At 40.2% G+C, this 23,327-nt stretch overlaps 2 protein-coding genes across 2 annotated transcripts in view; both read left to right on the top strand.

Annotated features, from left to right (window-relative positions):
- Positions 1 to 23,327, top strand: part of Znf608 (zinc finger protein 608) — a 137,435-nt gene that overhangs the window by 7,263 nt on the left and 106,845 nt on the right. The gene's annotated exons all lie outside the window — the stretch shown is intronic.
- LOC127234223 (activator of 90 kDa heat shock protein ATPase homolog 1-like) lies at positions 1,761 to 3,065 on the top strand. The gene is given in 3 exon segments (XM_051201071.1): positions 1,761 to 1,926; positions 1,928 to 2,287; positions 2,289 to 3,065. Coding segments are annotated over 3 exon segments (981 nt in total). The 5' UTR covers positions 1,761 to 1,849; the 3' UTR covers positions 2,833 to 3,065.

The following is a 23,327-nucleotide window of genomic DNA, read 5'->3' as shown; positions in this document are numbered from 1 at the left end:
AGAGCAGTGCTTGTATGAACTGCAGTGAAGGCTTATTGTAATCACATGCTGACATTATATATATATTCCCAAACATTATACTGCAACTTCATTAGAATATAAGTCCCATGAAAATAGAGACTTGGGTATCTCTGGTACTCTATTTATTTTATAGTATTATACATAATTAGTATTGATTGCTGGTAAAAATGAAATGAGAACATTATGGAGATGATACAACCAAGATTGAGAGTTTCCTGGTAGTAACTTCAGGACACCAATATGGACTTTTCAACTTGGCCTAATATTTTCTTTTAATTTTTACTTATTAATTAATTTATTTTCCAGCCCAGCTTCAGTCCCTGCCTCCATCCACTCTTCTGTTTCTATTCAGAAAGGGGCAGGCCTGTCATGGATATTAGCAAAGCATGGCCTATCAAGTTGCCTTAAGACTAAGCACCTCTCCTGGTATTTAGGCTGGGCAAGGAGATACAGTAGGAGGAACTTGGCCTAATAGTATGGCTGGATGTGTCCTTTACTTTTACTCAGCAGACAATAGTAGTCAGCTACTTCATCAATCTTTAACAGTGGATTGGGATCCAGGCTTTGAGTTACTCAGAAAGGAGATGCCTCAAACAGTGCAGGGAACCTTAACCCTGTGCATCCATGAGGCACACAGAGTCCACGTATGCTTTCTCCAGAGTTGGCCCTCATGAAGCAGGAAATTCTAGGTTAGTATTCCCTTTAATTAAAGCATAATTTGGAAGTTTGTTTTAAACACAACTCTTTATTTGGTTTTGATTTTTCGAGACAGGGTTTCTCTGCAAAACAGCTCTGTCTGTCCTGGAACTTGCTTTGTAGAGCAGGTTGGACTTGATTGAACTCAGATATCCTCCTGCCTCTGCCTCTTGAGTTCTCGGATAAAAGACATGCACTACCACCATCACTCCCCACCCCCACCCCCCGGTGTTGATATCTTTATACACATATACTCAGCTCTAGAGAAAAGTGAACTTAAAATATTTGCAGGAAAATGGATGGGCTTAGAATGGATAATATTAAACAAGGTTACACAGTGCCAAAAGAAAAATAAAAGCATCTTAAATGCATGTTTTCTCTCATATGGAGAATCTAGGCAAATACATACATATATATGTGTGTATATGCATATACACATATATATGTATATGTATATATATATATATATGCACACTTAGTACAGTATAACATAAAGGAAAAAAAAAACAAGAAAAGCTACATATCAGGAGAACAGGAAGAACTGAATGTAGGTAACAGACACCAATTACAAAAGAGACTACGAAGCTGAAGCTAAGTGTTTTTCTAGTTCTAATTCTGTCATTAGGACTTTTGGCTTTGCTATTGAGTAGGTGCAGGAAATGTACCCTATACTGAAAGAAAAGGGTTCAGTATGACAATCCACAGCTTCTGTGTCAAATGCTCATCCTATGTAGATGATCATTGAGTTGTATAGACTCTGGGTCTGGTTGATGTTGGTATGTGATGTTTTGAGTTATTTTTATTATATTTTTATAATAAAGTGTTATTGTTTTGTTTTGTTTTTTGAGACAGAGTTTCTCTATATAGACCTGGCTATCCTGGAACTAGCTCTGTAGACCAGGCAGGCTTAAATGCAGAGATCTGTTTGCCTCTGCTTCCTGAGTGCTGCGACCAAAGGCATGCACCACCACTGCCGCTAGGCTGTAATAAAGTTTTTTAAATAAAAAAAAAAAAAAAAAAAAATTGGAGGCTTCTAGTAGTTTCCAGGCGCTGCCGGGCGGCTGGGACCGAGCAGTCCTGAGGCTGTGGCTGCGGCTGCTTGGGAGCTGGTAGCGGTGCGATAAGTGAGCTGATGGCCAAGTGGGGTGAGGGAGACCCATGCTGGATCGTGGAGGAGCAGGCAGACGCCACCAACGTCAACAACTGGCACTGAAAAGCTGAAAACTCTGTTCCTGGCGGTTCGAGTAGAAAATGAGGAGGGAAAGTGTGAGGTGACGGAAGTGAACAAGCTTGATGGAGAAGCATCCATTAACAACCAGAAAGGCAAACTGATCTTCTTTTATGAGTGGACCATCAAACTAAACTGGACAGGTACCTCTAAGTCAGGAGTGCAATACAAAGGACATGTGGAAATCCCCAATTTGTCTGATGAAAACAGTGTGGATGAAGTGGAGATTAGTGTGAGCCTTGCCAAAAATGAGCCTGACACAAATCTCGTGGCCTTAATGAAGGACGAAGGGGTGAAACTTCTAAGAGAAGCAGTGGGGATTTACATCAGCACCCTCAAGACAGTTCACTCAGGACATGATCTTGCCCACAATGAATGGAGAGTCTGTAGACCCAGTGGGTCAGCCAGCTCTAAAAGCTGAGGTGTGCAAGGCGAAGTCTGCTCCTTCAAAAAGCCAGGCCAAACCTGTTGGTGTCAAAATCCCCACTTGTAAAATCTCCCTTAGAGAGACCTTCCTGACATCCCCAGAGGAGCTCTATAGAGTGTTTACCACCCAGGAGCTGGTTCAGGCCTTTACCCATGCTCCTGCGGCCTTAGAAGCAGACAAAGGAGGGAAGTTTCACATGGTCGATGGCAACGTCACAGGAGAATTTACTGATCTGGTCCCTGAGAAACACATTGCTATGAAGTGGAGGTTTAAGTCATGGCCAGAGGGGCACTTTGCAGCCATCACCTTGACCTTCATTGACAAGAACGGAGAGACAGAGGTGTGCATGGAAGGCCGTGGCATCCCTGCTCCTGAGGAAGAGTGGATGCGGCAAGGCTGGCAGCGGTACTACTTTGAGGGCATCAAACAGACCTTTGGCTATGGTGCTCGCTTGTTTTAGGGCCAGCAGCAGGGGTTCCAGCCTGTTTGACACTTCAGTCCAGCCTGCTCATGATGGGCTTGAGATTCACAGGATTGCACCATCCCACTGCTAACTTGGGGCTGGGGCCCCTCCTTTCCACATATACCTTGGGTTTGTGCATGTTTTCTGCTGGGTGGGCTCTGAGGGTGATTTCTCTTTTATGTGTACATACGCTAACTAAATAAACAGAATTTTAAAAGCAAAAAAAAAAATTGGAAAGCTAATTCTGAGGAATATTTTATATTATAAAAAGAAGACCCTCGTACATATTTTAAAGAAAGGGAAGCAGATAAAGAGATCAATTCCTTCTGCCCCACCTCCTTTCCTTATTTTTCCATATCATTTGTTGCCATCTGAAATTGCTAAATTTTGTTAGCTGTTTAATCTTTAAATAGCAGTTTTATTAGAATTTAAGTCCTGTTAAAAATAGAGATTTGGATATCTCTGGCATCTAGAATGGAGCCTGACATACTATGAGCACTCAATTAATATTTATTGAAAGAATCAGTTAATTAATTGCAGATTTTAAACATGTATGTTAACACGGTAGAATTTTATTCTAAATTTCATAGATATTTAACTACTATTCAAATTACTTAATTATTGTTTTTTATAAACATTAACCCTCTAGAAGTAATTGTTTGACAAGATCCAACCACCACCATTTTTTTTAATGTCTGCAATGAAATGGAAACATAAAATGCAAATAAATAACCTCAAATCAACAGGAGAAGTTAACTATAAGCTAAGTTATGACTTAAAGGCAATTTTACATGTAGGTTCTGGGTAACATTGTATTCAAACTCATTGACAGTTTTCAGGAAGCCCACATTGTATACCTACCAATGAGTCTTGGCTCTTCAACTGTTGATGTTAGAAAGACCCATCTTCTAGTTGTCTCTCCATACCTCAGTGATGGAATTTGAACTTCTGCAGAACAAGGTCCAGCTCTCGCATAATGCCTTGGTTTGCTCCTTTACCAAAAAATGGGATCAATATTCCTACTTCTTCTTCTTTTTGAAATTTTAAGCTGAGAATTATGTGAGATGCTTAGTAACATGACTAGTAGATATCACTCAATAAAACTAAGATTACTGGAAGCATTGTTGTTTCTGTTATTTACAAACCCATCTTAGCTAGCTAGACTGAACTTCTGAAATCTATTCGTTCTGTCTACATTTCTCTGGCTCAAGGTCTCCCTTCAACTAGCATGGATGGCTTTGTTGTACAAAATTTTCTTGGTTGAAGCCTGGTTATGGTGATACTTTGTTTATGAGCTAATAAAGCCACTGAAGATCAAATGCAAAGCTAGCCTCAGCCATGGAAGCTTGGCACTCATGGTACACATCTTTACTCCCAGGACTCAGGAGACACAGGCAGATGGATCTCTGTGAGTTCAAGATCACCCAGGGCTATAGGAGAGTGAATCAGTCTAAAAGAGAAACAGAGCTCAGGCCTTTAACCCGAGCACTAGAGCAGGGCATTCAGGACAAACTGTCAATTAGTCTCCAGCCACTTTGAAGTCAGGATTGCCCTAGCCTTGGTAGAGGTAAAAGCTCTCTGGTAGCTTGGCTGCTTTGCTTCTCTGATCTTCATCTTGAACCCCAATATCTGCCTCTGGGTTTTTATTATTCATGTTACATCTGTTCTTTCATTGGAATGATTCACTCAACCACAGCTGTGCCTGAGCTTCATGTCATGTCTGCACCAGCATCATGCATCTTGTTCAGTCTCGGAATCAGATTCTAAATCTAGCTACCACCTTCCTTCAGTCTCTTATTTTGGACTTGGAAAATTATGAATTGCCTAAACATCAGAATAATCTTGTCACTATCTTTAATGGGTAGTCGTGGACAAAGCACATGCTAGCGGAGTTCCACCTTTTCTTAAAATGAAAAGAGTTGAGTTAGACTCTCCTCAAAGGGTGGCTTAGTGTTGAAGCATTTTTCTAGCATTCCTCTTGTTCAGCTCTCAGCAGAAGAGCTGGGGGAGGAGGAAATGGACAGGGAGGAATAGTGAATAAATCAAAGAGAGTTCTTTAAAGTTATTTCCAACTAAAAATGTTTGACCCTAGTAATACAAGTAAGCGTGTGACTTCCATACCTTGCATGTTAGATAGTCAGATTTCTTCTGTAGCAAGGTATCACATCTCCCTATTTTCTCCAATGTTAGACAATCTAAACAATGTGTCATATGTGCTGTTCTATATCTCAGCATTTTTTTTTATGGCTGTCGATTTCTAACTGTCTGGAATATGTATACACATATATCCAGAATAACTTGACTCCTCTAATGATTCATACCAGAAGTGCAATTTCAGTTTTCAGTATTAGTCCACAGCAGTTAAGATGGAATGCCATCTGATTGTAGGTTTGATAGTTCTGCTAGGCAACATAAAACAACAACAACAACAAAGGCAATGCATTGCCTCTGTGGGCAGGTTTGTTAGGACTCAGAAAAATATCTCCAAGTGAAGGTCCTGGCAGCAAAGTATTTGTGAGCCCTTCCTGTCTTCAGATTTCTAACCACTCCTCTTTCCCTGAAGCACCTCCTAGAAACTAGAACCTTCTCCTCAAAGCAGCCATAAAATCATGACTCTAACTTCCAACTTTCCATAAGTGCTGGCCATAAAAAAATACTTTGATCACCCTTGTTTGACTGTATGTGATAAGACCCCATTCCAGGAAAGAGCTTACTCCACAATGAGGAGGAAGAAATTCTACCAAAAGGAGTCCAAAAAAATCTGAACAGACAGGCCTTTCAGGTTGGCCCACTCAGCCTGACCAATCCTTTTTTGTCCATTCTCATTCTGCACAACAGACCTAAGCATGGCATAGACAATTTCCCCTGAGCCTTCCTCCTAAAGGCTTCTATGTCAGATAGAGCTCTGAGTGACTAAATCTGGTGTGCTTTTCTTGTTAGCTTGCACCTGGTTATAGAGGTGTCAGCTGTAACTCTCCTGTGGAGGGGGATGGGGGAAGCATTGTCACCTCTAAAGCTTTATGACTTAAAGTACATTTAGATACACTGGCTCCTATGACCCTCACAACCAACTAATGAGGTAAGTAGGACAAGCTTGTTGTCCCAATTTATACAAGAAAAACTAGGGCATAGCAGAAAACCAAAGTGGCTTGCCCTAGGCACTACAGTTGATTAGTAACAAGTAGGACAGGAACCCAGAACTGTAAGTCTCAGTTGAGGGTTATTTCCCTGTTGCCTGCCCCCATTCTTAGCAGCTGACTCACCCCAGGAAATGCCCATCACCAAACCTTCACAGTGGTAAGAGAACTCTCCTACCCACTGGCTACATGACTTCCTTGATACAGAACTGGTCTTTGAGTCCGTTACGTCAAAATACATACAAACATATGCTTCCATACAAATGAAAAGCTAGTGGGGGTATATAGACATGGTTTGCAGCTATAGATGCCACATGTTACTAGAGATTAAGACCTTGGCTATGCTCTGCTTGTCTCCTCTGATTTGTCCCCTAATGTGGGAATCAATGCAAAAAGCAGCCCTGAGCAAAGCCAAGCACAAGGATTTAGTAAAGGAGCAGGTAGTATTGCTGTTTATGGGAAAGGGTGAGAAAATGATCACCATATGAACCGTGGAATTCTAGCCGTGACCTTGAATGAGCCATGAGGTCAGATGTTCACTCTTGCTGACTAACACATACGTTGCCAAATTTCTTACTGTTACAACATGGGGAGTTGCTATTAATCTCTTTCAACAAAAGCCTAGAGATTTGCAATGTTTCATCACCTTTTCAGTCTTGTGTTATTGCTCTCCTTCCCTCTCATGTGTTGTAGCAGTTTTATCTCCAGGTCTTTTGAGTTGTGGATCTGTAAAACCGGGCTGAGTCTGTAACCCAGTGGTAGAGCGCTTACCTTGAATGCACTAAGAAAGTCTGAGCACTAGCTCAATAAGCAATAAATAAACTAAATACATGCTAAATACTAAAATCAAATTTTATTTATAGATTGCTCAAGCAGTCTTCGACATGTCTAGCCAGAGTTTAATTCTTTTGAAAGAAACGTAAATGTTGTAAAAAGTAACATTAAGTGTTATGGGTAAAGTGTAAATGTGCACTTGAGGTCTTGAAAGGCACATACATTCAAGAAAGGGCTTATTGCCCTTGTTGCCCAGGTATAGTGGTACACACCTGTAATACTAGCATCCTGGGTATTATAAGAGGATTGTAGATCTAGGACCAGCATAAAAACAAACAAAATCAAATAAAACAAGTACACATGAAAATATGCTTGGTGTTAAATGTTTATAGCTCCCCAAACTCACATATTGAAGTCCCCAGGTTAGTTATGTCTGGAGAGGGGGCCTAAGGAGGAAAATGTAAGTTAAATAAATTCATAAGGCTGGAACTTGGTCCTATCAGAACAGTGTCCTGTATGAAGAGATGCCAGAGACCTTCTCTCCCTGGTCTTCTCTTTCCCTTCTCTACTTGCAGAAACAGGAAAAGGACCTCATAGAAATGAACCATATGCTCAGGGAAGATGGCTCTAAGGTTAAGCCGGCTTTTTTTGCAGTGGACCTGCTTTTGGTTCCCAGTACCCATGTGATGGCTCACACTAGCCTGTAACTCCAGTTCCAGGGGATCTGAAGCTGTCTTCTGAACTCCACAGGAACCAGGCATCCACATGGTTCACTTCATGTAGGCAAACACTCTAAGACATAAAATAGGGATATGTGTGTGCGTGTGTGCGTGTGTGCGTGTGTGTGTGTGTGTGTGTGTGTGTGTGTGTGTGTGTGTGTGAGAGAGAGAGAGAGAGAGAGAGAGAGAGAGAGAGAGAGAGAGAAATAGGCTATCCTGGAACTCACTCTGTAGACTAGGTTAGCCTTGATCACACAGATCAGCTTGCCTCTACTTCAGGAGTGCTGGAATTAAAGGCATGTACCGCCACCACCCTGCCCATAAAATAAAAGTTTTTAAGTCTTTCAAAAAGAAAGTAACAAAGGAAGAAAGGAATGAGGGGAGGAAGAAAAAGAATGGAAGGAGCCAGAGACATCGATTTGGGAATTGAAGTCTTCATAACTATACAATTACAATAGTATAACAACAACTTCTTCTATTCTGTCTTAGCAGCCTAATATTATTCATGAAACACTTATAGAAAAAAAAAAAACAATGTCAGTCTATAAACAACTCAGACTACAATGACTTGGATTGCAGAAGCTATTGAAGGGAATGGCCATGATTTTAGAAAGATAACACATACTCATGAATTTAACAAGGAGGTTTAGGTTCATATTCAAGCTTGCCATATCTATAATAATAACTGGTATCATCTGAATGGTCTTTTGTGTCCCAAACCATATCACATTCAGGCTTTTACTCCCTTCCAACCCCACTCTCTCAAGAAGCATTACTATTTAATGCCCAACACAGATTAAGAATTTTTAAGAATAAATTTTCACCAGGTGGAGATGGCACACACCTTTAATTCCAGCACTCGGGAGGCAGAGGCTCTGTGAGTTTGAGGCCAGCCTGGTCTGCAGAGCGAGTTTCAGGACAGCCAGGGCTATACCCAAAAGAACCCTGTCTCAAAAAACAAAAACAAAAACAAATAGAGAACAACAACAAATTAATAAAATCAATTAAGTGAGTGAATAGTAGTGTACAGCCCCTAAGGAAATAGAGGGACAGAAATGTTATATTCCTTGGCAATGGCAACATGGCCTATGCCACCACCAATATAAAATAGAGCTACAATCTAAAGGCATAACGACTTAGATAAAAAGAATACTTTTCTGAGTTGGTGTAAAGCAAGAGGGTGAGTTTTATACCTGACACAAAGAACATTTTTACATAAATATCAGAAGAAATACCTACTCTCATGGTAAACTAATATCAATTAATAAAGAACAAGGGAAAGGGCAGACAGCTCCTTTTAGATCATAGGTTCTCAACCTGTAGGTCATGATCCCTTTAGGAGTCAAAAATCAAACATCCTGTATACCAGATTTTTACATTACAATTTATGACAGTAGCAAAATTGCAGTCATGAAGTAGCAATGAGATAATTTTATGGTTGGGGAGTCACCACAGCATGAGGAACTGCATTAAATGGTAGCAACGTTAGGAAGGTTAGGAACCACAGTTTAGATTTTTCAACAGTTCAAAGCTATGTGTTCAGAGATGACAAAACTTTGCAGGACCCACAGAAAGCAAATATTTGATATGATCTTTGCTCTCATGCTCAGCCATGGCCACTGTTATGTAGTTTTTTGTTGTTGTTTTGCTTTTTTCCTACCTAATAATGTTTATCTTAAGCATAAGGGACACAACTAAATTGGTTTTCCGGGAATAGTCTCCATTTTCCACATAGAGTTGTGATCTAATAAAAGTTTCTATTGCAATCCAGGCTATTATTTGATGCTCTCAATTAATACACTGCCTTGTGCTTTGAGATGTTGAATCAAATCATCAAAGAGTTTTGGAGATAGCCCAGTATAAACTCTTGAACTGACATCTCTGAAGTGAGATATTTCATAAGGTTGTCATAACAGGGCTTACCCACGCATCTATAAATACAGCAAGGTGACACCTTGGCCAGAGGATAAATTAGGGATACACCCTTTTTTGGCATCAAGCCTGGATTAACATGTCACCAATAATTTGAAGACAGAGTCAGAATTCAGAACCAGAATTAACTCCCAAAGGAGAAAGGATGCAGTTAAATAAAGAGAAATTAATACTCCAAAAGATTTGAGGAAATTTTGTATAGGCAAAAGGATTGGTTGCTATGAAAACAAGCAAGAGCCTTTAAAATAAATATTAAGATTATTGAAATAGAAGTTCTTTGTGAATAGGAAAACCTGTGGATGGAAGTTTCTGCACCGCCCAGTCACACAGCCCGTTAGTCCCAAATAAACATACAGAGTCTTATATAAATTATAAACTATTTGACCTATTGTTCAGGTTTTCTGCTGTCTAGCTCTCTCTTAATTATTAGCCCATAACTAGTAATCTGTGTACGTCCACATGGCCTTATCTCAATGGAGAATGCCTGGGCGTCATACCTGTCTCTGTCCTTGTTTGGATTTCCTGCCTGGCTAAATCCTGCCTGCTCATTGGCCAAAACAGCTTTGTTCATCACCAATTAGAGAAACATATATTCACAGCAGACAGAAGGATATCCCCCATCAAAAACCAGCATCATGGATAGGCTTATGATCAAATGAGTGAGAAAACCGATTGCAGTGGTCTGCTAGAGTGCAGGAGGAAAGGGCAGTGTACTGTCCTGACTGTGCATACCCTGAACCCAGATGCACAAGCCCTCTTATGTCAATGTGTGAATGTACAGGAACAGGGCCATTGTGGTTAAATGAGGTCCTAAAAATGTGCTTTGTTCAGTCTCTCCGTCACTCTTAAAACGGGATGAAATCTGAAAATGTGAAAAGGCATACTAGATGTGTGTGTTCATAGTGAAAGCATGTATGTGGAGAGCAAGAGAGGGGGCATCCAGACACACCAGGCTGACTGGCACTCCCAGCTTCCAAGAGACAGTTTCTGTTGTATAACCTACCCAGTCCATGGCATTTTGATCGTTCAGTCCTAATAAAATAACACAGGCAAAAACAACCAAACAACAAATCATGAGAGGTATGAGAAAATGGTTACAAAGCACAGACAATGCACCTCAATTAAAAAACAAAAATTCAATTAAGATTTCCAGGAAGCAGACTGGACAGATGGCTCAGGACCCAGGTTCAATTCCCAGCACTCACATGGCAGCTAGAAACTGTCTGTAACTCCTGGTCAAGAGTACTCTATACCCTCATACAGATTTATATGTAGGCAAAACACATAAATTTTAAAAAGAAAATAAAGATTTCCAGGAAGGTAAAATAAAGATAGTGAAAGAAAGAATATAATTAGGAAATGGGGAGCAAGTCAGTGAACAGCCTTGTTCCATGGCATCCGCTTCAGTTACTGTCTTGAGGTTCCTGTACTGTTTGAGTTCTGCCTTGGCTTCCCTCATTGAGGGAATGTGATAAGGATGTGTGAGTCAAACAAACCTCAAGTTGCTTTTGCTCATGGTCTTTATCACAGCCATATGCATCAAAACTAGGATGATAAGTAAACCAGGAAAAGATCTCTATCAATATAACTATTTTCCACCTATGTGCACAATGAATTTCTTGTATGGAGTCTTACAGAGAGTTCTTGAGCCCTCCATTTTGGTTTCCCACTGCTACCTTCATGGTTAGAGATGAATCAAGTTTAGACTGTATTTACTCCAAACCTTTTCACTGAAATGAAGCAACTGAGATGCTGCTTAACTAGCAGATGACCTTAATGGCATATGCCTCCACCACCCAGCACTCAGGAAGCAAAGGCAGGTGGATCTCTGTGAATTTGAGGCCAGCAGGTCTACAGAGTGAGTTCCAGGACAGCCCCCAAAGCTACAGAGAAATCCTGTCTTGAAAACCAAAACAAAAAATACCAGGTGGCTTAAAATTTTGTCATTTAAAATTGTTTGACATGTTCCCATAGAACCTTACAGAGACAAATCTGTTTTCTCCCTTTGAATTGAGCTTTTGAAGTGACACATTTGGCTCTAATAACCAACTATCTGGGAATCTTCCAACAGTCCACTCTGAACCAACAAATTAGGAAGAGGAATAACCAGAAATGACTGATGTATGAAATTTCCAAGATTGGCTCGTAAAGGCCATGAAAGTCACTCTCAGACATCTAAAGTCCTGAGGCTGCTATGGTGAATGGTCACGTGTGCCATTTCTGCAAGGTGCCAGATTGTGAGGGAAGTTGCCATGGACCCTCCAAGGGTGCTCTATCTCACAGCTACTAAATAACCTCCACTGGCAGCATGTTGAACAGGAAAATCTCCCAGTGAGGTATGCTCTTACCACTGACATTCAAAACTATGAAACTCATCAGAGAAACTGTAAATTAACCATGGAGCCTGGTGGTGGTGGCTCATGCCTTTAAACCCAGAACTCAGGAAGCAGAGGCAAGTGGATCTCCAAGTTCAAGGCCAGCCTGACCTACAGGGTTCCAGGACAGCCAGAGCAACACCTGTCTCAAAACAAAACAAACAAACAAATAAAGCAAAGCAAAAACAATAACAAAAGAATTGACCGTGGAAGGGCGTGATGGTTCCAGGGTTAAAAGTACATTTTGCTCTTCCAGAGGACCCGAGGTCAGTGCCCAGAATCCCAGTGAGATGGCTTACACCTGCCTGTAACTCCAGCTCCACTGATTTCAATAAGTTCTTCTGTACGCTTTGGTCGCCTGCATTCACTCAAAAACAATTACCCATAAGGACTGGGGACACAACTCATGGTCAGAGTGCTTGTCTGACAAGCGCAGAGCACAGAACATTCATTTGATCCTTAAGATTACAAAAAAGAAATCTGAACAGTGGAGGCACAGGTCTTTAACCCCAGCACTGGGGAGACAGAAGCAGGTGGATCCCTATGACTTCAAAGCCAGCCTGGTCTATAGAGTGACTTCCAGTTCAGATAGGGCTGTTACTTAGAGAAACCCTGTCTCAAAAAAAAAAAAAAAAAATTACAAAAAAAGAGGGAGAACCAACCATAAAAGGCAATTAAGGCAATGACTAGTAAAAAGTAAAGAGGAAAAAAAAAAAAAAAAAAAAAAGAGAGATACTAAACAGTTGGAAAGCACTTTTTAGCCTAAGAGAGATTGAACCCTAAGACCACAAACAACAAAAAACATTAGAGAACTCCGGAGCTCTACTGTACATTTGAAAAGCTAGAAGAAAAGATTTGGAAAGGTTTTATCATAAAGACATAACTCTTTCAGGTGACAAATGCATTTACCCATTTCCCCCAATTAAAACATCACATTATGTGTGAATGTATAGAACATGATAGTCAGTTAATTTGCACAATTTGCAGGATTTCATTTATCAGTTCAAAAACCAAGAACATAGGGATAGCATGATGGGGGATGTCCTTCTGTACTGTGAATATGTTTTTCTTATTGGTGGATGAATACAGCTGTTTTGGCCAATAGACAGGCAGGATGTAGCCAGGCAGGAAGTATAGGCAGGGCTACCAGACTGGGAGAATGCTGGGAAGAGGAACTGTAGAGAGTGAGTCAAGGGAAGAGACACCATGTAGCTGCAAAGGAAGAAAGAGGCCCAGGCATCTCCAGGAGGCCAAAACTATGGACATACATAGAGTAATAGAAATGGCTTAATAAATAAGAGAGAGCTAGCCAATAAGAAGTCTGAGCCATTGGCCAAACAGTTTATAATTAAAATTAGTTTCTGTATGTTTATTTGGGACTAAACAGCTTCTGGACTGGTTGGACAGAAATGTATGTCCACAATAGCAAGTAGAGTATGTAACATCTGAAGTTATAAAATATAATGAAGCACAGGAGTAAAGCTCTCACCCTACACCCTACACACACCAGCACACACGCTCAAAGTTGTGATGAACATCTTCGAAGCCAGTCACGGTGGTGCACACCTTCACTCCCAGCACTCTGGAGGCAGAGGCAGGAGGATCTCTGTGAGTTCAAGGCTGGTATGTTCTGCAGAGGGAGTTCCAGGACAACCGGAGGTACAAAGTGAGACCCTCTTTCAAAACCAAACCAAATAAAACCAATATCTGTGTGCTGTAATAAATGGTGTATGTACTGTTAATGTGGTGTATGTGCACATGTGTGCACATTGGCATGGAGGCCAGAGCTCTGTGTCTGCTGTTCCCCTCAATCACTGTCCCCTCTACCTTCCTGAGATCCATCTCTCAATGAATGTGAAGATCATCTATTTGACTAAGCAGGTTGGCCAATGAGCTGCAGGGATCCACTGGTCTCCTCACCACTACCCCAGAGCTGGGGCTACAGGTGTTTATCACTAGATTTTTGTATAGGATCTAGTGGTCCAAACTGAGCTCTCTTTCACTAAGTCAGAATAATGCCTTTTAAAAAGGCAATGTTCAGCCAGGCGGTGGTGGCACACTCCTTATGTCCGTCCCATTGTACTCACATGAGGGTCAGAGGACAACTCTGTGGAGTTGATTCTCATCTACCTTTATGTGGGGTCTGGGGATTGAACTCAGGTCATCAGGCTTGCTCAGCAATCTTGTCAGCCCCATTATTTTCTAATCATAACTGTTATGTGACTACTATGTAATACCATGTAAATGTGGTTTCTAATTTTACTATTTGAAACCCACATGCCACTATAAATAGCCGTGCAGTTTCTTTTTAGGGTAATCGTACTGTTCTAAAATTACATTGTGGTGATGGTTACAAGGCTGAATGTTAAAATTCATTTAATTTTACACTTCCCTGAAATAAAACCAATGGAGTCTTTTCAGACTGCAGATCACTTGCATACCCCGAATTGTGTGCAACTGGTGATTGTTAGCTCCTTAGACATACTCCCAATTCCTTCCTTTTATTTTCATTAAATTTACTTTTCTTTTTATTTTTTCAAGTCCTTATATTTTCTTTTTCTTTTCTTTTATTTTGAGACATATCTTATATGCAACCCTGGCTAGGCTGGAACTCTGTATAGATACTACATGGACCAGGTTGGCCTTGTAATGTTAGTGGTCCTCTTGCCTCTATCTCCCAAGTATTAGGGTTATTGGTGTATATCACTACACTGGGCTGCTCAGAGCTTTATATTTTCTGCCCCAACTTATATATTTGTATTCTCTGATGATCCATTTTCGATCTTATGTTCTGTTTAATGACTTAACATACACTTTAATAACATTTTTTTTTTTTTTTCATTTACAGGGAGTCCTCACTCTTCAGGTTTTCATTGACAAAGCCCCTCTTTTGCTCTGGTTAGTTTAATTAGGCTGTAGAATAGTCTAATCGAATTTTGCATCTTCTGATTTTAAAGTTTCTAAATGTAGGATTTAAATCCAAAAAAAAAAAAAAAAAACCAAAAAAAACCAAAATGTGTTATCTTTTTTTCTTTTTTTACTTGTTTATGTGTTTGTCTTGAGACAGGGAAGGGTGTAGCTCAAGCTCACCTCAAAGTGGCTTTGTAGCTGAGGATGACTTAAGCTTCTGATCCTTCTCCCTCCAGCTCCTGAGTGCTGGGATTATAGACACGTGCCCACATGCCACCATGCTGAGTTCATTCAGTGCTGGGAATCAGATCCAGCATGCTGGGCAAATACTCTACCCACCCAGGTACATCTGAAGCCTGATTCTCTTCTCCCGTTGAATGCACTCATCAGCTTAAACAATATCTCAGTGCATTCTGATTGCTCACTGCTCATTTTTTTCCTGCTACGCTTCTGAAGAATCTATACCAAACATCTTTTAATAACTTGATTTCTAAGAAACTTGTCCAGGCATGTATTATATGATGCATTTACTAACTTCTCAGACCTTTTCAGAATACTTCTTATATATGTCAATAAAAGCCTGCAAATTACAAGATATTGAGGTGTTTCTGGTAGTCACTATTAAGGGTAGGCTACCACCCTGGGACTAACTGAAACACGTCTTTGCAGGACTAGTGACATCATTCAACCATACCTTTAGTTGACATAGCACAGTTTCAAGGGCTCACTAGCAAGCACTGGGAAAGTAGATGGCAGCTTCCATTGCTCCCAAAGGAGACTTGAGTATCAGTTCCTAATAGTCATATCTGAAATACGACTTCACTCCATACCCTGTTGCTGTCCTTCAAGACGTCCAAGACTCCGAAGCCCAATTCGTTCCTCCCTCTGCAGCAGTGCTCATGTGCTCGTCAGGCCTTTCTTTCCTCCATCTCTATTTGAGCATGGCAGTCATTTAATCTGCTTCTTCCCAGAGCCAGGACAGATTCCTTAGATAAAGCATGCCTTTCTTCTCCCCCCAAGTCATACTTTTTGTACTTATTACCACAAGTCAATTCCTTTTCAATTTAGCAAGCACCTTCCCTCATCAAGAAACCTGAATCATCTAACACAAAGACAACACCCTCTGTCTTTTCGTGTCTTCCATGGACCTCATAAATAGCTGCAGAGGTTGGCTGAATTACCTTCTGAATACCCCAAACTTAATCATGGAAAATGAGGTAATATTTATCGAATGTTTAGTGTAATTCCGGGCACAGAGTGTTACACAGGTGTTTGTTAAATAAAGAGAAAGGTTGATAGGACATAAGCTTGGATTTAGAAGGACTATTGTTATTGTAATTACTGAAAATGGTGTCTATAATTTATTAACAGACCCAGATAATTTCCTCTTTATTACCAGACTCCTAGGAGTGTGGAACTACGGATGGAAACTGGGCTTTTTTTTTTTTTTTTTTTTTTTTTTTTATATTCTGTTCCCTTTTCTAATTACATATCATTTCTCTCACAGTAGTACTTAAATCTCATTATATTTAATGATTTATCCATTTTCTGCTGTAACAGTTTTATCAGCGACTCCTTGTATTATAATCTCATTATTTCACAAAATGATATCCTATTTGTTAAGAACAGTAACTGTTACCATGATTTTATCTCCAATGCTCTTTTCGTGTTAGCCTCTTAGTCCTCTTTGTGAAAAGATTAAACCTCTTTCTTCTCTTCCTTTAGTCAAATTCTGTTCAATGTTGCATATATAAGTGTCTTTTGTGTTGCTATTTTATTTGAATAATTTAATTCTTCATCTGAACTGTGCAGGCCTCATAATGCTATGTTTTAGGGGAATAAGAAGGCAATGTTGAGGAAATCTAAATTACAACCCCCCCCCACTTATCCTAAAGTATAATATACCTGTAATGAAATACTGAATCTTTATTTCTTAATTTCTACTGACTTTATTTCCCCTATGGAGCTGATATTTTTACTTTTTGATTGAAATGTACTTTGTGGAGGAAAGCTATAAAATGTTCAGAGATGCATGCTGAAAGTACACATGAAATATTACAGATTTCCACCATTTATGGGCTTAAATGTATATTTTACTAACTACACACACACACACAAACCTGCATCAATACAGGGTTAGGGTTCAGATGCAATCTTTTGCTTGCTTGCATGTGTTATAATGCCATTTGAGATGATTTAAGATCAGGGTAACATGAAAAAGTTTGCAATGTTGTTGTTTTGAAGCCAGATTTTGGTGGTGCATGCCTTTAATCCCAGCACTAGGGAGACAGAGGCAGGAAGATCTCTGTGAGTTTGAGGCTAGCCTGGTCTACAGAGCTAGTTCCAGGACAGGCTCCAAAGCAATACAGAGAAATCCTGTCTGGAGCCTCGCCTCCAAAAAAAATTGTAGTTTTGAATGGTGTTTCCCCTCCAAATCCTGGTAGCAGTTTTTTCCTGCAAACTTTAATATGGAGAATGTCATGCATCCACTATGTGAGAAATGCTGGTTATGATTTATTCTTTGGCATGTGTTTATATGTGTATGTGGGCGGAGGGGTTGGGCCAGGGGTCTGGGACATGTGCAAGCCAGGCATACCTGGGAAGAGCAGAGGGTAGCTTTGGGGAGTCAGTTCTCACCTTCCCCTGTCTCTCTTTTTGTTGTTAATGTTGCTGCTATACTGCATAAGCCAGGCCTGAAATTTCAAATAGATGCTCTAGTCCCTGCCTTTTATTACCACAAACCAATGTTTCCATTAAAGATGTGAGCCATCCTAGCTGGCTTTTTCCAAGGGGTCTGAAGGTCAAACTTGGGTCTTCAGTCTCATCTTTTTACCTATTACAGCCATCTCTCTACGTTATTCTCTGTGAAATACAATCATGTACGTGCACACACACACACACATTCATAGGTCCACATTTCTGAGTCTTCAGGCCAGAGATAATATATTTTCTCAAAAACATTATGCTACTGATCACTGTCATGCTTTCTACCTGACATAATGTAGATCTTTAGTGGAAGCTTTACCACTTCAGTTATCTTTGCTGTAAAAATGTTTAAAATTCTTTCATGCAGGAAAAGAATTCACCCGTCTGATGTTCCTATGTGTGACTTAAAAGGGTTATGATGTCAGTACACACTTTTCTGGTAGGCCAATACAGCAGTGAAATACACAGGATTCCTGAGTTAAATCGCAGTTTCTTCATCTAATTTCGAATTGTATTTAGCTTGCTGGTCCCTCATAAAGAGTAAATACCTTAGTGTGCATGAGGAATTAATGAGAGTTTTTGGAACATGAAAGTCAGACATGTTTCCAGTTGCTGTTTTCTTGAGTTACAATCCATTTTTTGTTTGGTTGTTGTTATTAGGTTTTTGTTGTCGTTGTTTTGAAGACAGAGTTTCTTTGGGTAGCCCTGGCTGTCTTGTAATTTACTTTGTAGACCAGGCTGGCCTCAAACTCAGAGATCAGCCTGTCTGTGCCTCCCAAATGCTAGGATTAAAGGGATGCACTACCACTGAATAGCTAAATTCAAGATTTTTACGCTAAAACATTTCAAAACTTAATATATAATGTTTAAAATTAAAGCAAATGTTTATTTGTTCTACTAACCTTTGTGGGAGTCCTCTAAGAAACCAGGACCACATAATGAGAACCTAAACAAACAGAAAACATTAGATGAGAGGTACATTAAAATCTATTGGGGAGAGCATGTCTCAGTTGTTAAGAGTATCTGATGCTCTCTATAGGACCCAAGTTTGATTCTCAGTTCCCAACTCACAATTGCCTGTGACTTCAGATCCAGATCTGAAGTCTGTTCTGGTACCTGCACACATGTGGCATACATTCACACAGAAACATTTCATGTTTAAACAGCTTCCCAATAAGATGCTTTATGTTTTACAGGGTGTGTGTGTGTGTGTGTGTGTGTGTGTGTGTGTGTGTGTGTGTGTGTGTGTGTGTGTGTAAAAATGTGGGTAGAGAATGGGGGATGAGGAAGAAAAAGAAGGAATGATTAAAATATTTTTATAAGAAAAAGACCCATCCAACAGGCTAGCCTGCCAGCGAATGTTGAGCTATAGAAAGCTAAGCTGCACAGCCCAGGCCCAGGAACCAGCCAATCAGGAGGCTGAGAGCTCCATTTCCATAACGATGATTGGCTAGTATTCTGGAGGCTGGCTGAGCTGCAAGAGGATGGTGGGGGGGGAAACGCTCTCCTGAGAAAATAACAGAACAACTCTCTGTTGTTTACTGCATATTCTCCAAATGATTGTAGCGATTCGTCCTTTAGGCAAGCTTGTTTAGAAAACAGAAGAGGCACAGTTTTTCTCAACAAGCAGAGGCCTTCGACGGCCAAAACGCTGAGCAGTACGGAAGAAGTCCTCTTTCAAATCAGTGTTAGGCTCCTTATTTCTTCTAATCAAACTGTGAAGACTGTTTAGGAGATGCATAAAAATTCTACATCAATAAATAGGGTTTGCTGGTTTTGATGAATGCCATTATTTTATTACATGTGTGTCAACTTAATGAAATCTGAAGAGGGTAGCGTTCACAAAGTGTGAAAACCCTTTTAAGTATACTGAACATTTTTGTAGTTAAGGGTGTTACACCACACTCAATAACAAAGTTGCCCTGTTTTGTTTTGTTTTTCCTCTGCTGTAGTCACATATGCCCGAAAATTTTAGAGCTGTATTAAACAGTGAGGTTCATAATGCTCTCACGAATGCTTATACCTACAACTATTTGTCTCAGTAAATCATGGGGACAAGGGGACAAGGAATATAAGGTCTGTACCCAATAGCCTTTTGTCCTTTTTCAACTTGGTGTTCTACTCTGTTGTTTTAAATTCACACAGAGCAGTGATAATATTTCACCTACACGTTTTTAAATTTTACTTAACAAACATTTACCCGCCATGGACTCTCTTTTTCTGGCAATGAGACTAACACCACAATGCAGATTAAGCAGAAGTGTTTTTGCAGGCTTTCCCAGTGACCATTCCTTGGCTGGCTAACAGACCAGCCATTCAGAAGCAATTTTCTTCAGGCTGAAATTATGTGCTGACCGTAGCAGATCACTTCCCATAATAACCCTTCCCCCACCCAGCGCTAAATACAATCTGTCTCCTACTCACTGTAATAACGTGCAAATGACTGTAATTTTGCAGACAAGAAACAGCCCAAAGTGAAACGTGTCTAAACAGAGGTCGATTTGAAAAATCAGGGCCATTACCTAAATCTGTAAAATACATATTGTAATAAAACCAGCAACAGCAATCTCCAATAAGTAGTTCTAAAAACACAGCTTGTGTTTTGATCTTTATGTACCCAGTCTTCACAGGCATAAAAGAGAATCCTAGAAATGGTTTCATTGAATGCGATGGAAATTGCCTAACTTTGCTAGCTGATCCCAGATCCTGCTAGGGCACCCTTGCAGACATAGCCCACACCATCCTTAAAGTGCCTAGGGCCAAGCTGGGGTATGATTTCAGACACTTAACACTGACCTGCATTGCTGTTCTCTCAATGCAAGCAATATAAGAGTGTTTTCCTTTAAAAAAAAAAAAAAAAATGTGGTGTTTTGCTAGCTTCTCTCTAAGTGAAACATAGCTGGCTCAGGTTTCTGCCTTTTCTTCTCTATTAAGACATTGGAACTGCACAAGAAAACAGGAGTTATTTGAGCATACAGGGAGAAGCTACCCCATCTTTCTCTCTCTGTCTTGGTATTGAACCCATGCCCTCAAGCAGGCTAGGCAAGCACTCTACCATGGAACTGTACCCCTAGCTTTTTATTTCTCTACTATTAAAATTCATTGCAATGTTAAATCAATTGAAACATTTGCCTTCTATCATCTCCAGTTGTTTAAGCTAAGCTATATTACAAAGAGCTGTCAAGACTGCATGATTCCGTCTATATTGTGAGTTGATTTGTGAGATGTTAGGCTAAAATGAGTGAACAGGACATAAACCCACCTGAACAGCTAATGTAGAAATGTTAGACGGTGCATAAGAATATCTGTATTTGTAGAATGTCTACTAGAAATGTTTTTTTCCATCAGGGATTATCATCAAGTCTTTCTCTAGACCTCACCTCTTCTACCCGTCACCTCCCTCTACCCCTCACCTCCCTCTAGACCTCACCTCTTCAAGCCCTCACCTCCCTCTACCCATCACCTTCACCTCTCACCTCTCTCTACCCAGGATTTGAAATTGTTCTGTATACAAGATCTTTTTGTTCCCTTGACACTTTATTTTGGTCCAAGTTTACTTCAGAATAATGTAAAACATCAAATGTTTGACCAAGAGAACACTTGTTCCTTTGGTGACAAATATCCAGAGATAGTCATTGCTGAAATTAGTCTAAGGAAACTTGAGTAGAGTTTAGTATGCAGGTTCAAAAAAGGGCAGCCGTTTTCGTTTGTTTGTGTGTTTTGTTGTGTTGTGGTTTTTGTTTTGTTTTGTCTGCTTTTTCTCCCCCCTTAGTGGCTCTTTAACAACTAGGAACAATTATCTGTGGGTGAAAAGAGTGAATAACTTCTAATGTTTGTGTGGGTGTTTCATTAATCGACCCTGTATTCTTTAGAAGGGAACAGGTTGCCTGCCTACCCACTGCCTTCAGGTAGACAGACCACTGCTTAAGGGCTCCAGGCAGACGAGAATCTTTCCCTGTAGTCTTGTTGGGTAGCCAATACATTTCTCATTACATCTAAATTAGATTCCCTTTTCTATAAATTGAGCTCATTTCTACATTCTACATTGAATTCATAATCTAAGCTTTCATTTTCTAGTTATTCTCTTGGTCTCCTGAACTCCCAAGAAGCCTCAAGTGTGTGGTGTGTGTAGATTTAGAAAAGCTTCAACTTGTTTCCAGGTAAACAAAACCTAAGAAATTATGTCTGCTGGGCATAATGGCACATTCCTATGGTCCTACCACTTGGAAGGCAGAGCATATCAAGTTTGAAGCTAGCCTAGGCTTCCTAGTGAAATGCTTATTTAAAAAAAAAAAAAAAAAAAAAAGGAAGGAGAGCCTGGCAGTGGTGGCACATGCCTTTAATCCCAACTCTTGGGAGGCAGAGGCAGGCAGATCTTTGTGAGTTCAAGGCCAGCCTGGGCTACAGAGTGGGTGCCAGGATAGGTTCCAAAGCTACACAGAGAAACCCTGTCTCAGGAAAAAAAAAAAAAAAAAGGAAGGAGGTAAAACTGATTTCTGGCTGTTAATAACATACCCCCAATCAGAAGAAAGGGTTACAACCACCTCATTTATTTGCTGTGGTGCCACTTAAAAGCCTTGGCCTCCTTTTGAGTACTTTGCAGGTAAAAGGGAAAAAGTCAAGCCCAGTCTCCTGCCGGGATCTTTCCACCTCCTTGATAACTATGTGTTACTTGTAGTGCTGAGCTGATTTGGGGCCCCACGGAGGGGTGATGGTGACTACTACTGCAGGTAGGATGACCACTTTAATTACCTCCTTCAAGCTAACCTCATGTCTCCCTCACCCCTCAGTTCGGCAGGCTGCTCTTTTCCCCAGACATCTCTGGGTAGACACCAAATGAAATGTAAAATTACTAAGTGCACATACATGTAGAAAGAGTTTGCTGGTGTAATCAAGTAAAAGTAGTAGATAGTGATAGGAAGACAGCAGCACTCTGAACTTGATAAGACATGTAGGTAATAAGAAGAGGTCACGAATTTGGAAGGGAATAGAGAACACAGGAAGAGTTGGAGGGGCAGAATGTAAGGGTGGAGATTATGGAAACACAGTACTCATTTATGAAAGGCACAAAACGATTAAATGAAATAAAAATAATCATTTCTTTCGGATCTGTAAACAGAACCAAGCTTTCCACTTTTATAAGGGAGGAGAGTTACTCCAATTCCCAGAGCTGGTAGCAAATTATCTTTCTTTCAGTTTTCTATTAACTGTGAGGCCTCTGATTGTCCCCCACCCCTTGTCAAGCAAAACAAAACAAAACAAAACAAACAAACAAAAACAAATACACACAAAGCCAGTATAACAATAATAGTCTATTCAAAAGTTTCCTGGACGAATTTGGGGGCTGGGAGAGATGGGGGTGGAGAATAAAGGGCTGTGGGAATGCTAAAATGGAAAGAAAAATGCTTTAATTTGTCAAAATAATTTGAATTAAGACTATAGTCAAATTGGGCATAAACCTTCATCTTGACCAATGGTGTTTAAGATTTAGGTCTGAATGTTGAAGTCAGGGCTAGGCTATATTACACATCTGGGTGGTTAAATTTTGGACCTGGTTTTACTAATAAACCTGTGGTCCAACTCTGTGATTTCGTTAGTAAGGGGATGTTTTGAAAGAGCTTGCTCTCCCCTGGTGTTGCTAAATGGTAATGTTTAAATACGTGAAGTATTTTTGTTCTAAGAGATAAGCATTGATTTTTCCAAACTAATATAATATGGGGTAACCATACTCTGAAATGGAGACAACACCCCCAGGGACACAGGAAGTGCAAAAGCCTGAGCTGGTCTTTCGAGGAACCACACTTCCAAAAGAACTTAAGACTCTCCATATAGTGCTAGGCTGTTACCAAGGATCCAAACACAATGTAAAACAATCAAAAATACTACACAAATGTCAGTGTTGAAATGGAAGGATGAGTGGACATTAGACATCTAATTTG

Source organism: Phodopus roborovskii, unplaced genomic scaffold (genome assembly GCF_943737965.1).
Source record: "Phodopus roborovskii unplaced genomic scaffold, PHOROB, whole genome shotgun sequence".
In the NCBI taxonomy this organism is placed as follows: Eukaryota; Metazoa; Chordata; class Mammalia; order Rodentia; family Cricetidae; genus Phodopus; species Phodopus roborovskii.
This window is presented reverse-complemented; position numbering and strand designations above follow the sequence as displayed.